General features: G+C 43.7%; 1 protein-coding gene across 4 annotated transcripts in view; it reads left to right on the forward strand.

Annotated features, from left to right (window-relative positions):
• Positions 1 to 13419, forward strand: part of unc13c (unc-13 homolog C) — a 378167-nt gene extending 364748 nt beyond the window's left edge. For 3 of the 4 annotated variants that reach the window (XM_033050677.1, XM_033050678.1, XM_033050676.1), the window contains 3 exons: positions 10320 to 10412; positions 10520 to 10679; positions 12115 to 12400. In XM_033050677.1, coding sequence (XP_032906568.1) covers positions 10320 to 10412; positions 10520 to 10679; positions 12115 to 12400 — 539 coding nt within the window. Of the gene's footprint in view, positions 1 to 10319; positions 10413 to 10519; positions 10680 to 12114 lie in introns of all 4 variants that reach the window. The other variant, XM_033050675.1, reaches the window with a different exon arrangement.
• Positions 13420 to 15050: the final 1631 nt, after the last annotated feature.

Raw genomic sequence — 15050 nt, forward strand, 5'->3', positions numbered from 1 at the left:
TCAGGTATATCACCTTGGTGTACTTTCAAACAGCATCCTGCTCCAAATTCAGACTACAACCTGAAGATTAATACTTAAGATTGAACCTGATATTGCTGTCACCCAGGCTGTCGCTACTTGCTCTTGACTCCCACATTTGCCACCCAGGGAAGTCTGTATGTGCAACATTGCAAGAAGAGCCCATAGATAAGGGATGTGATACCTGATTGAACCAGGCACCAAATCACCACAGTTAGCTTTAAGTACTGGGAAGTAAACAATGGAGGATCTAAGAAGCTGGTGATCTAAAAAGGATGCTTTGTATTGATTCCTCGCAGAATGAGTAGGAAGGAAAGATTGATTCAAATGTAAAAGAAGAAAAAGACAGAAGAAATGTTTGATATATTTGAAATGGCCTCAAAGTTCAAAAAGCCTGAAGAAATAATACTATGCTTGTAATATTTAATATTTAATGCAAGAGGTTGAATGGCACTAATTAATGTTTATCCCATTGTTGAACAAACACTTACTGCATGCTACTAATTAGTAATCCTAACTATCTGCATTGTTTTAATTTGTGCCTGCAGACAAATCCAGAAACTTAATGTTATTAAATGTGAATCAGCAGCGAGGCAGACTGCAGAAAGACATTTCAGCTAACTAAGGGCAGAGCAGTGGAGACGCATGGGTCCACAGATGCAGAGATCTGGAGCACCAAACAATCGGTGGGTCGAGCAGCATCTGTGAAGTGAAAAGGAATTGTCAGCGTCATGGGTCAAAACCCTGCATCAGTCCTGAGGCAAGGTCTTGATACGAAATATTGACAATCCCTTTCCCATCACAGATGCTGCTTGAGCCGCTGAGTCCCTCCAGCAGATAGATTGCTGCCAGTAGCAGAGCAGTGAGGACTTAGTGCATGCTTCGGTTTAGCCCACCTTGCAGGTGCTTGGTCTACACCTGGCAAATGTTGACTTTGTTTGCAGATGAGAGTTCCTGGAGAATGTATCTCTTTGGACTATTTTGTTCAATTTAAAGGGATTATTTTCTGTGACATCTGTGTTTTTTTACAGTTTTGTGCTACAGAATCTGTTGTGGATGGCACCCATTGCAAAATATACAAACCATTGGGTCAGAAAGATGACGGGAAGGGATGCCCCTGTTTATATGTGAATGTTGCACTACTATGTCCAATGGCGAGCTTGCCAGTTGTAGCTGGTAATTCCTGCTTAAAACATGGAGACCTACACAGGACAGGGTCAACAAAGAATTGATAGAAAGATGTTCTCTGTACCTATTTTCTGGGAAAGTCAGCCCCCCCCCCGTCAATGGTGTTGGCTTGTGGTGATGGTGGGTGGTGCTGAACACTTAAGCAGATGGAGAGTTGCCCTTGGGGAATTATGCATTAGGTGGGGTGTACAGAGAACTCATGGGGGCAGGATGCAGGGACTGTAATTGGTGGCCAGGGCTATATTAATGTCAGTAGCTAAGGTTCAAAGGTTATTTAATGATCACATACACCTAGGTGTAGTGAAATGCTTCTTGCCAGTGCAGCACATAAAGAAAGAATACAGACATAACATTAATAAGAGATTTAAACATAAAGAACATCCCCCCACAATGGTTCCCATTGTGAGGGAAGGCACAATGTCCAGTCCCCAACCCCAGTTCACCCATAGTCGGGCCTATTGAGGCCTCCACAGTTGCCTCCACGGAGACCCGATGTTCCAGGCCGTTCTCGCCGGGTGATGGTGCTCCGGCGTCGGGAGAATCCTCACAGCGGCATGGGACACCTGGAACGGCCGCTTCTGTACTGGAGGCCGCGGTTTCTGAAGCCAACAGGGCCGCGCCGGATGGAGCTCCACAACTGGCGATCTCATCTAGAGATCCCAGGCTCCCGATGTAAAGTACAGCGCCGCTGCCCGCGGCCGGCCGCTCCACAGTGATTGCCACTCGCTATGATTGCCAGTTGGGGTGTAGCTGAGTCATGGTCAGTGATAGCTGGTAGGGGTAGAAGGATAATGTTGAGTTGACTGGGAGGGGTTGCAATAGTTGGTCAGGGTGTAGTTGTGTCATGGTGTTGCTGCGGTTCTTTGTTCGCTGGTTATTTTCCCAACACTTGGACAACAGAAGCTCTCAGTCCAAGGATGGTTGACAAAGCTCTAAGCCAGAAATGAAGATGTGTGAGGGGGAGTGATGTGTACTAATATTGGTGGCCACTGGCAGTTGTTCCTATACATGCTCTTTTTAAGAGTCTATCTGCTTGATAGAATATATTGAAACAAAACCTAAAGTAACATCAGCGCAAAACCACTTTCACTGGAGACACCAAGAGAGGAAGATTGCATGATTTTACAACTGATAGTGCTGAATATACTTGTTTATATATCTATGCAAAAGCAACCCATGGATTTACTGAGCTATACAGCATGGAAAAAGGCATTTAGACCCAACTCATCCATGCCATTCAAGCTGTCACCCTCAACTTGTCCCTTTCACCTGAGTATGGGAAATGTTCCATTAAATCTTTCTTATCCCTGTACCTGTCCGAATGTTTTTTTTAAATTGTATCCAGCTCCACTAGTTTCCCTGGTAGCTCATTCCATATACCCGCAATCCTCTGTGGAAAAACAAACCTCTCAGGTCCTCTTTAAATCTTACCCCTCTCACCTTACCCTAAGTCCCCTAGTCGTAGACTCCCCTACTCTGGAGAAAACACTGTCCCAAACCATCTCCCACATGAACCTATAAACCTTTAAGGTTACCCCTCAACCGCCTTTGCTCCAGAGAATATAGCCCCAGCCTACCCAGTCTCCTTATAACTCGTCTTCCAGTCCTAGCAATATCCTTGTGAATATTTTGTGCACCCTCTCTACCTAAATCACATTCTTCCTATGATATGGTGACCAGAACGGCACACAATATTCCAGGTGGGAAGATGTTCCAGGTGGGAAGATGACCTGGTCGGTTGGGGGCGCTGCGAGTCAGCTGCCCTGCCAGCAGTGTGTTCGTTATTTCGATTTTTTTTTGAATGTCCAAATGTTTGTTTTATTGTCTCTCGGTATGTCTTATGTGGGGGGTGGTGGGGGAGAAAAGGGGGGAAACCTTTTTTCAGTCACTTCCTCGACGGAGAGGCGACTTTTTCCAGGTCGTTTCTCCGCTTCCCCTCTCGTGGCCTAACATTTGGATTGGAGCGGCCTTTCCTGGAGTCGGGCCCAGAGCTTCAGCAGCGGGCGCAGCATGGACTTTTCCATCGCGGAGCGGGGTGAACCCTTGCCGGGGTTCGCCAGAAAGGCATGCTCCCATCACTGGCCTGGTGACTTTGGCATCATGGAGCTGTGGTCTGCGGAGCTTCTAGCAGCGGGTATAGCGTGAACTTACCATCTGGAGCCTGGGATCCCTTGCCGGGGATCACCGGAGAAGAGCGCCAACTGCCGGCCTGCAGCCTATAACATCCTGAAGCCGTGGTCTCTGGTAGGAAAGTGGCGGATTCGGGCACTGCAAGCCGCCAAGTGTGTTTGACCGTCCCGACGTTGCAGTTTCGATCATCCTGACGAGAGGGCCTGTGCTTCCGGCCATCCGTAGCGGCGACTATGGAGGGTTCATGGCCCTGACCATGGATGAACAAAGGAGGAGGACTGACTGAACTTTGTTGCCTTCCACCACAGTGAAGAATGCTGTGGTGGATGTTTATGTTAAATTCTATTGTGTATTGTGTGTTCATTTCACTGTACCTTAGGGGTTTATACCGTGACATTCGAGGTGACGCCTATTTGGTGGTGAGTAGTCGCCCAAAGAGTTGTACCTTTTTCTGGCCGCCGCTGGATTTTCAACATGGTGAATATTTTCGGCAACCTGCTGTGACTATGACGGGTGCCGGCAAGTCATCAAATAAATCGTGTAAGCGAGACAGGCCCTTTAGGCAGCAACTCCACCGCTGCGCCACCATGCCGTCCGATTGTAACATGTATATGTAGAAATGTCTAAAAAAGAAGGGTCCTGACCTGAAACATCACCTATCCATGTTCTCCAGAGATGCTGCCTGACCCACTGCATCATTTCAGCACTTTATTATCCTATTGTAACGTATATCTATCAAATGTGAATAGATTTGCTCCAAATCTACTTCAAAAATGAATATATCTGGGGAATAGAAGACACCAAGGAAACAAAGTTGAAGTAAAGGGCTTGATAAAACAAAGAATGTTGCAGTAATAAATTTGCTCAGTTGATCATCGGTCATCAGTGTTGCCTCCAAAAGCTTTGGGGTTATGAACTCCTCGAACAATACTTGCCAGCACATCCGGGCTAAACTCCCTGCCTGGCCCCTTTGCCAGTGTTTGTATCACTTGTCAGCTGCTTGGAGACTGAGACAACCAACTCCATATAAAATGTTGTCAAGAACTGAAGAGACACCTGAAGTTTCAGCAAAAGATTAAGAATCTGCTTTCAACATAATAGCAAAGAACATGACGTTAACTATCCTTCTGTGATTTTCAGCACCTCAAAAGAATCATGGAACTGAGCTTTTTTTCAATTAGAAGAAATTGAAAGTGTTCGACTTTTGTAGAGTAAGTTTGAATCAGTTGCCTCTTGAGTGTAGCAGCATTAAATTCAACATCCCCTGAGTCTCACAACTCCTGCAATTACATCTTGGTTGTCAATTCATTCATAAAATCACATCAAGTTTCATTAAATGTTATTGGTTAAAGATTGGTCTTTATCCCTGGGCCCTTGAGCTGCAATCAGAGTATGGAGAGGAATCCACAAACCCTGATTAAAACTTCAGTTGTTAATGCACCATATGGAGTGAAGAATGGATACACAAGGGATGGAGATCATAAATCTAGATCTCTGGCCGCTTTATACATTGCTGGGCTTGGCTACGATAGGAGCTGGCAAACTGCCTGACTAGGTTAACACATTTGCATCTTTGCAACAAATCCTCCCTACGCCTACCAGTGCCCATCTGTTTCCAACCAAGTAAAACCAGACGGGCCAGGTCAGTAGACACTGATCTTAAAAGAGACTGCCTTACAACTGCTGAGCACATTTCAAGCCATTTTTAAAAGCTTTCATTTTGCATTATTAGACTTAGAAACATAGAAACATAGAAATTAGGTGCAGGAGTAGGCCATTCGGCCCTACGAGCCTGCACCGCCATTCAATATGATCATGGCTGATCATCCAACTCAGTATCCCGTACCTGCCTTCTCTCCATACCCTCTGATCCCCTTAGCTACAAGGGCCACATCTAACTCCCTCTTAAATATAGCCAATGAACTGGCCTCGACTACCCTCTGTGGCAGAGAGTTCCAGAGATTCACCACTCTCTGTGTGAAAAAAGTTCTTCTCATCTCGGTTTTAAAGGATTTCCCCCTTATCCTTAAGCTGTGACCCCTTGTCCTGGACTTCCCCAACATCGGGAGCAATCTTCCTGCATCTAGCCTGTCCAACCCCTTAAGAATTTTGTACGTTTCTATAAGATCCCCTCTCAATCTCCTAAATTCTAAAGAGTATAAACCAAGTCTATCCAGTCTTTCTTCATAAGACAGTCCTGACATCCCAGGAATCAGTCTGGTGAACCTTCTCTGCACTCCCTCTATGGCAATAATGTCCTTCCTCAGATTTGGAGACCAAAACTGTACGCAATACTCCAGGTGTGGTCTCACCAAGACCATGTACAACTGCAGTAGAACCTCCCTGCTCCTATACTCAAATCCTTTTGCTATGAAAGCTAACATACCATTCGCTTTCTTCACTGCCTGCTGCACCTGCATGCCCACTTTCAATGACTGGTGTACCATGACACCCAGGTCTCGCTGCATCTCCCCTTTTCCTAGTCGGCGACCATTTAGATAATAGTCTGCTTTCCTGTTTTTGCCACCAAAATGGATAACCTCACATTTATCCACATTATACTGCATCTGCCAAACATTTGCCCACTCACCCAGCCTATCCAAGTCACCTTGCAGTCTCCTAGCATCCTCCTCACAGCTAACACTGCCCCCCAGCTTAGTGTCATCCGCAAACTTGGAGATATTGCCTTCAATTCCCTCATCCAGATCATTAATATATATTGTAAATAGCTGGGGTCTCAGCATTGAGCCTTGCGGTACCCCACTAGTCACTGCCTGCCATTGTGAAAAGGACCCGTTTACTCCTACTCTTTGCTTCCTGTTTGCCAGCCAGTTCTCTATCCACATCAATACTGAACCCCCAATGCCGTGTGCTTTGTGGCAGAGAGTGTGAACAGACTTGCTACTGGATGTTCAGTGGCAACATCAGGAGTACAGGCTGCCACATCCAGAGACTGAGGGAGAATTACTGTGGTGAACACTAATTCATGGGGAAGGCAGCGAATGAACATTACCGCACACTAATGATTTATCTCCAGTCAGACTCATCCACAGATACAGAAATACCTGTGGTGTGAAGGTCACAGCAGCCTTTAAATTCTTTGTGTCTGAAACATTTCAAGTTGCCGTTGGCAACATCAGCTGTATTACTTATCCCAAATGCTCAAGCAAGAGACAGATTGGTTATTTGCTTGAGTGAATAATGTCTGTGTTTCCCTGTAGCTGATGGGCTGCAGCATGACTGGGCTGTACAACATGGAACTGTGGCAGCATTCCCACAAGCCCAGGGCCATGCAGTCCCATTTTGTCATTTCACATTTTTTTGCATCGGGCCACAGTTTTCCGCTTGATCCAGGCAGTTTAAAGCAGACATTTGTACAGAGGAGGATCCATAGACTTACAACATTAATAAAATATACGGATTAAATTTAGGTCACGTGTTACAGTCCGAAAGTGCAAACAATTTGTTTTTTTCTAGTTTAAAGATATAGCATGGAAACAGGCCCTTCTGCTCACCGAGTCCATGCCACCTTCGATCACCCATACACTAGTTCAATGCTATCTCACTTTCACTCCTGCACACTAGGGGCAATTTACAGAAGCCAATTAACCTTCAAACCCGCTTGTCTTTGGAATGTGTGAAGAGATTTGAGCAACCAGAGGAATCCATGCGAGCACAGGGAAGCAGACAAATTCTGCACAGATAGTAGCCGAGATTTAAATCGAACCCGGGTCTCTGGCACTGAGAGGCAGCAGCTCGGGCTGCACCACAGAAATTCACTGTAGCTAAGCTCTATGCAGTGTTAAGCCCAGGGGTGAGAGGTAAATGGTGAGGGCAGGGCTCAGAGATGGATGGATGGGATTGAGAGGTCGTAGTGAAGAGTTTCTTACCAAGATCCTCCTTGGGTTTACATTCATTCAGCATTTCTGTGATGTATAATGTGGTTTGCTGCAAAGTAAATGGACAGAATAAAAGCATGAAACATTTTGGTGTATTTTCGGCATCTGTAGATTGGTAAGTGTTATAAAAACATTTGGTGTTTGCTTGTAAAATATTGTCTACAATGAATTCAAATGAATGTAAATAAATATTATTAAATATCCTCAGGAAGTATCTGCACTGGGATGTAGAAGGAAGCTTTACTATAACGCACTATTTCATACAGATTGTGTCAGCTGTCAGAGATACTCTCATCTTATCAGGCATTAGCAATACACACAGTGCCCTCCACAATGTCCATCCAGCATGCCTATTCTTCATGAAATTAACTGCATCCAATCTCTTCCCTCAATATTTCAATCCATTTTCTTCATCACCTTGTCTGAACATTTTTTTCGCCTCATTTATAAACTCTTAGAAACATAGAAACATAGAAAATAGGTGCAGGAGTAGGCCATTCGGCCCTTCGAGCCTGCAGCGCCATTCAATATGATCATGGCTGACCATCCAACTCAGTATCCTGTACCTGCTTTCTCTCCATACCCCTTGATCCCTTTAGCCACAAGGGCCACATCTAACTCCCTCTTAAATATAGCCAATGAACTGGCCTCAACTACATTCTGTGGCAGAGAATTCCAGAGATTCACCACTCTCTGTGTAAAAATGTTTTTCTCATCTCAGTCCTAAAAGATTTCCCCTTTATCCTTAAACTGTGACCCTTTGTTCTGGACTTCCCCAACATCGGGAACAATCTTCCTGCATCTAGCCTGTCCAACCCCTTAAGAATTTTGTAAGAACTCTTCTATCCATGGCACCATTCAAACACAGGAACAAACTGCTTCTATTTGCCTTTCCATTTCTTCGTTCCACAATTTATGTTCTCGTGTAAAGGATCCAGCTTCAAGATTTCTTCAGTTTACTAATCCCTTATACTGAGCAGCTTCCTAATGAATCCATTATGCTTTCTCTAAGGCCTTTCCATGCTGATTATAGTAGAGAGGCTGGGGCTCCACATGAGGCTGTAATGAGTGTGAGATTCGATGTTCTGGACAAGCCGATCACTAACTGATTGATTTTATGCCCCATACGCTGAGGAAAAACTCTGGTTATTGTTAGCTTTCTTCATGATTGCTTGTACCTGAGAAGCTGCTCCCATTGCTCTGTGATTCTCTCTCAAATCCTTTCTTTTATTTTACGGGACCAATTCCACTTCTATTCAACATGTTAATACTAGCATTTCCACAGAAAACACCACCAATATCTATTAGTATTGAATTCAACTTGCCACTTGCAGCCCACCCCAGCCTATCTATATCCCAAGTGGTCTGGCAGAGGACACTGCCATCTTCTAGCCTGGCTTTCTTTCTCTCCATTCCAATCATTTATCTCCCAATCTACAAATGCCTCAGGTTTCTCCAATGATCTCCCAGATGGTATTTTGTTAAACATTTTCCTGAAGGCTACGTGTTACTTCATCAAATATTTGTACAAGTTTTATCAAAGACAACCATCCCTTTTGAAATGTATTCTGGCCACTTCTGTTTTTCGCCTTATCTTTATCTTTATTTCTCCTTATCCTATGTCTTTATTTCATCCTTAACTAACGTCTTGGAAATTTTGACGAGATGCATTGTAAACTATGATCATCCCAATTAGCTGTGTCTCTGTGTTGAAGACTGAACACTGTTATATCCAGCCCTCCAGCACACAGACACATACAGCTTGCAACGATAATGACTGCAGTCTTTGCAGTTGTCCTTTTCCTGCCTAATTATGTATTTTCAAACCCTTGTGCTCCACTTCCGTTGCTCAATTGATGTCAATCGATACATGCACAACAATGACACATTTTAGATGTTAGGCTCAAATCCACAATTGACCTTAAAATCATAACCTGTTGTTCAGACTAAGTGTTAAGCCCCTGTCCCACTTTCACGACCTAATTGGCGACCTCTGCCGAGTTTGCCCTTGACTCATACTCGCAGCATGGTCGCCACTAGGTCGTAGGAGGTCTTCGCAACTCTTCCTCATGCTCGTGAGTGGTCTCCGCGTACTCGTGGCCTCAAGTAAGTCGCATCGTTTTTTCCAGTCTGATTAAAAAATGTTCACGAGTAAAAAAAAAAGGTCGGCGTGGAAAAAAATTGACACTATTTACTCGTAGGTAGGTCGTAGTAGGTCATGATGGTAGTCGTATGTCGGTAACTGGCCCGAGAAAAAAATGCAAACATGACATAATTTTATCATGTGATCATTTTTCACTCGTAGCTAGTCATAGTTGGTCTTAGGTGTGGAAGACTGAGGTCGAGGGGGGTCGTAGGAGGTTGTAGACAGTCGTAGGAGGCCGTAAACAAAATCATAGGATGGGGTAGGAGGTCTTTTACTTTGGCGAGTCAACACGACCTTGACATTTTTTTCAACTCGTCTAGGGTCTTCTAAACTCATGGATTAGGTTGTCCAAGTGGGACAGGCCCTTTAGCATTAAACCAAGCTAAATCATGCCATGTACTATTGACTATTCGTAGCTTGTATGGATAGAGTTAGCGATACAACATGGAACCATGCGCTTTGGCCCACCGAGTCCACACCAGCCATCCATCACCCGTTGTATGTTATCCCACTTTTGCATCTGCTTCCTACACACACGGGGCAATTTACAGCAGCCAATTAACCTACAACGCCACACGTCTTTGAGCTATGAGAGGAAACCTGAGCACCCGGAGGAAACCCACGTAGTTACGGGGAAAATGTACAAATTCCACACAGATTGAACCCGGGTCTCTGTTGTTGTGAGGCAGCACCTCTCCCAGCTGTGCCACTCTGCCACATTTTGAAAATGATTTTGCTCCAAAGTAGTCACCATGGACGGCATTAACATTCACAATTGATTCAATTGTTGATTTATAATCTAGATGAATTGATTCTTTATAGTTTGTGATCACAAAATTGAATTGATATCTGAACCTTAGAGACCCTCCTGCCTTGCTATGCATATTGTAGTTGCTTTCCCTAACTTGGTTATTTTTGTTTATTGTATAACATTTCAGCTCAATCTGCAAATGGCTCAGTGGGAGAAGTATCGATTCATGTAGACCTCTTCACTCACCCTGGTACTGGAGAACACAAAGTTACAATTAAAAGTAAGTCTCCCCACCACTCTCCACTGGTGTAACGAGTGACAGACCCTTTGAACCGTGCCAGCTATTATGACCATTTGAAGAGCTTTGATCTCTTTTTTTTTTTGCAGTTGTTGCTGTCAACGAGCTGATCTGGCAAACAACGGCCATGTTCCGACCCTTTGTAGAAGTTCATGTGATTGGACCAAACCTCAGCGACAGGAAAAGAAAATTTGCCACAAAAACCAAAAACAACGTTTGGTCACCAAAGTACAACGAGACATTTCACTTGTAAGTGGTCCTGCATCGTCTGTGTATTTATCTCTTAGAGTTGCATTTCATTACGTATTCCTCTGCAATTAAGCTGCTGGCATCAAAGTGTATCAGTCTGAAAGATATTGCAGTCTAGTAAATCAAATCAAATCATTATTTGGAGAATAAACAGAGCCCAAAATGATATTATAGAGTCATTGAACTCTACAGCATAGAAACAGTCTCTTTGGCCCAAATTGTCCAAGCTAAACACTTCACAAGACTTAATACCAGAATGATCCCAGGGATGGTTGGGTTAGCGTATGAGGAGGGTATGAAGGCTGTACACGATGGAGTTCAGAAGGATGAGGGGGTATCTCATTGAAACCTACTGGATACTGAAAGGCCCAGATAGAATGTGGAAATGGTGGTTCCAGTAATGAGAGAGTGTGGAACCAGAGGGCACAGCATCAGAATAAAGGGACGTTCCTTTAGAGTGAAGATGAAGAGGAATTTCTTTAGCCGAGGGCGGTGAATCTGTAGAATGCACTGCCACATACGGCTGTGAAAGCAAAGATATTGGGTGTTTTAAAGCAGAGTGATACATTCTTGATTAGTCAGGGTGTCAAAGGTTACAGGGAGATGGCAAGAGAATGGGGTTGAGAGGGAAGAATAGATCAGCTATGATCGAATGGTGGAGTAGACTTGATGGGCCAAATGATCTAATTCTGCTCCTATGTCTTGTAGTCTTATGCTTTAAATTGAATTCCCTCCGTGTATCAAAATGCCTAATTTGAAAAAGGTAATTGTTACAATAGTGTTAATATTTGGTTTTGAAGTGGAGCCAAAGCTAATTTATATCTGATTTGCAATATAATCGGTGTGAGAGTGTTTGGGCTCAGTGCTGCTCTGGATCAAGATAATGGTTTGGCAGCAGAATGGGGTTATGCAGGGTGATTGCCAATGAGTGCTGTGGCAGGCACAGACTCTGTGGGACGACAGGCTTGTTTCTGTGCTGCATGGAGCCATGACTTGGCTCAGGAACCTTCTGCTCTCCTGGTCCTGGTCACAAACATACCATAGCCTTTGCTTCCTGTGCTCCACAGTGGCACAGTGTGCAAACTTAACTGTGCAAGAGCAATTCCTCGTGCCTCAGGGGCTGCTGCATTTTGTTGGGGTGGGCCTAATACTAATGAACTCGTTGCAGCACAGCGCAGTGACATCTAAACAGAGCAATATCCTTGGAGGCAGAACATCTCCAGCCCTTTTGTACCTCTGGGCAAAGCGGAAAGAAAGGAAAGAGAGAAACTTGAGGAGCATGATGAAGCTTTCATGGCAACTCTTGATGTCATTGAGAACTGAGACTCATAGCTGGAGAGAGAATAGCTGCAATGGACACTGAGATGTGAGTCACTGGAAGTAGAAGTTGTAGGTGGGGAGGATATCCAGACTAAATGTTTGTTTATGACCGCAGCCTTCTGAGCAATGAGAACAGCCCCGAGTCCTTCGAGCTTCATGTGACGGTGAAAGATTACTGCTTTGCCAGAGAAGACCGGATTATCGGAATGACCGTCATCCAGCTAAAGGACATTGCCGAGAAAGGGACCTGTGCCTCGTGGTACAGCCTCATCAAGAACATTAACATGGATGAAACTGGCCTGACAATTCTCAGAATACTCTCCCAGAGGACCAATGATGAAGTGGCCAAAGAATTTGTACGCCTCAAATCCGATACCAGATCCTCGGAAGAAACCACATAAGAAGCAGACGAGAGAGAATGCAAGGAAGCTGAAGTTATCTTTAGTGCATGTCTGTTTTAAATGTGTGGGTACGTTTATCTGAATATGTGCAGGTGTGTGCAGAAAATTATAAAGTACTTCAGCCCACTGTTCCAGTGACGAAATGGGAAGGATGTTATCTCAGTCTCTCAGACAGTTGTTCTGATAAAGTGCCAAATCAAGATTATCCAAGGGAATTTTCTCCTGGTATTTTGGGATTTTTTCAATTTGCTATAGGATTAAAATCTAACACTGACTTGCTTTTCTGTGGTTTTTAACACTAAGTATTGATCCTTCATTTGTGACAGGCTTTGTCTCTCTACTTCTGCGATGTTGGGCTGTGATTATCCAGAGCATGTTAATGTATCTCAGCTAAGTTACATCCTAAAACTTACTAGTATACTTTACATTTTTGTAAGTTGCATTTTACTTCCCCAGACGAAGACATTTATATTGAGGTAACTGTTGATGACATTTAGACTGCTTATACTTTTCACTCTTAATTCACCAAACTGCAAACTACTGGTCATTATTAAAGGTGCAAGACAATTCATATTAGCTTAGTTATTTTTCTGACACATCACTGTGAAGATGATACTTAGCTGACATCGTAACCAATTTTCTTAAAGAGAAACAGCTCATGAGCAAACTGGCATTGTTAATTTCCAAAAGTTGCCAAAAGGATCCAAGGTCCATCCAATACTTTTTTATGCCACATTAAGAGGCCACATATGTTTACAAAGCAACCGGGCTGTTTTGGTGATTTGAATAGAAATACTATGTTTCTGATAAATAGTGAAGCTGTTACTATTTTCAATGATGCGATTGTAAATGTTGCTTTATAAAATGGTAATATTGTTCCAGCTGTAATCCTCATTGTTTCAGCATTTTCAACAAATGGTAAATATGCAACATCCTTATGTATTGCACTGATGTTGAAATGAGTGTCATGTAAATATATTTAGTGAACAATTGTACAATAAAGCATTGGAAAAATTCCAGTCCTGCACATTGATACTTGGCGCTGAACTTGTTCAGCATTCAGTGTTGCAATAGAGAGCGCTGATGTGGCCTCACCTGGAATAATTGTTTGGTCCTCTGAGCTAAAATAAAAAGATATAGCAGCATTGGGGGCAGTATGAAGGAGATTTACCTGGATAATTCCTGAGATGAGAGGGTTGTCCTTTCAAGATAGATGAAATTGTTTGCCTCTGTATTCCTCGGTGTTCAGAAGAACGAGGGGGGACCTTATTCAATCGTAAGATCCTAATGGTGCTTGGTAGAATGGATGTTGGGATGTTTTATTCATGGGACAGTCTCGAACAAGTGGACATAACTACAACATGAGGGACTGGTGATTCAAACCAATGTGCCAATGAATTTCTTCTGTCTAGATGATCGATCTCTGGAATTCGTTTCCCCGGTGGGTGGTGGGTGATAACTGGATCATTGGAAGTATTTAGAGTGGACGTGGATAAATATTTGATAGATCTATGACTGGCACACAGGAGGAGTTGAGGCCCATATGGATCAGCCATCATCAGCGGGCAGTCTTCAAGGGCCAGTGATCGACCCCAGCTCCAACTGTCTTGTGTTCATTTCCAAATGAACAACTTTTGATTTTAAATATTAAGGATCTGGATATTGGTAAGCATTCATAATATTGAGATAATTTGTATTTCCACTTGAGAACACAAAGTTACATGTTGAAGGGTGCTGCAATTGAGGACTAGCTATGGATTGTGTCATTTGTACAATGGAATTCTTACTTGCTGCAGCTTTACAGGCTCATTGGTCTAGGTCAGGTGGAGGCCCTCAACCAACACTGAAGCAGGCCTCAGACCTCCAGGTACAACCCACTGCAGCATTTTCCCGGGCGTAGTAGAATTTTATGTAAGTGCTGTGTGCAAGATTTGCCTTCATTGCACATGACCTGTCAGTAGCCTCTGTACACCAGTGTGTTCCACTCATTTTTTCCCTATTATTTACTCCACCTGCAAAGACTGAGGTAGGTATTCCTGCCCCAGCAAGATGTGGTGGCCAATCTCACATGGAGTAGTGGGAGAGTCTAGGACCAAGGGGTGCAGTCTTATACTACAAGGCTTTGAAAGGAGATGAGTGGGAATTTCTCTAGTCAGAGGGTGGTGGACTTGAGGAATTCACAGCCACAAACGACGGTGGGGGCCAAGTCGTTTGGGGAGTTTTAAAATGGATATTGATTAATAAAGATGTTAATTAGTTCTTGATTAGTAACGATGTTAAAGATTAGAGAGAATGCAGGTCAATGGAGTTGAGCGGGAAAAATAGATCAGCCATGATCAAATGGCAGTGCAAACTAGATGGGCTGAATGGCCTCATTTTGCTCCTTATGGTCTTATGGTTGATGACTCAGTTTGGTTCTTTCAGCATCAGTCACAGAGTGCTCTTCACTTTTTCAACTCTACATAATGGCCTCCAGAACTCAGATGTCCTTCCTAACTGCCATGCCCAGACCCTTCATCGATCAATGATCATCCCTCTCCTGCACTCATTTGTTCTGGTCCGGCAATGTTTGGTTTTAAAATCCTATGTTCCCTGACTTCTCACCTCCCTATCAGGTCAAGTCGAGTTTATTGCTTGAGTAGAGTGAGGT

This window comes from Amblyraja radiata, chromosome 34, assembly GCF_010909765.2.
Source record: "Amblyraja radiata isolate CabotCenter1 chromosome 34, sAmbRad1.1.pri, whole genome shotgun sequence".
NCBI lineage: Eukaryota > Metazoa > Chordata > Chondrichthyes > Rajiformes > Rajidae > Amblyraja > Amblyraja radiata.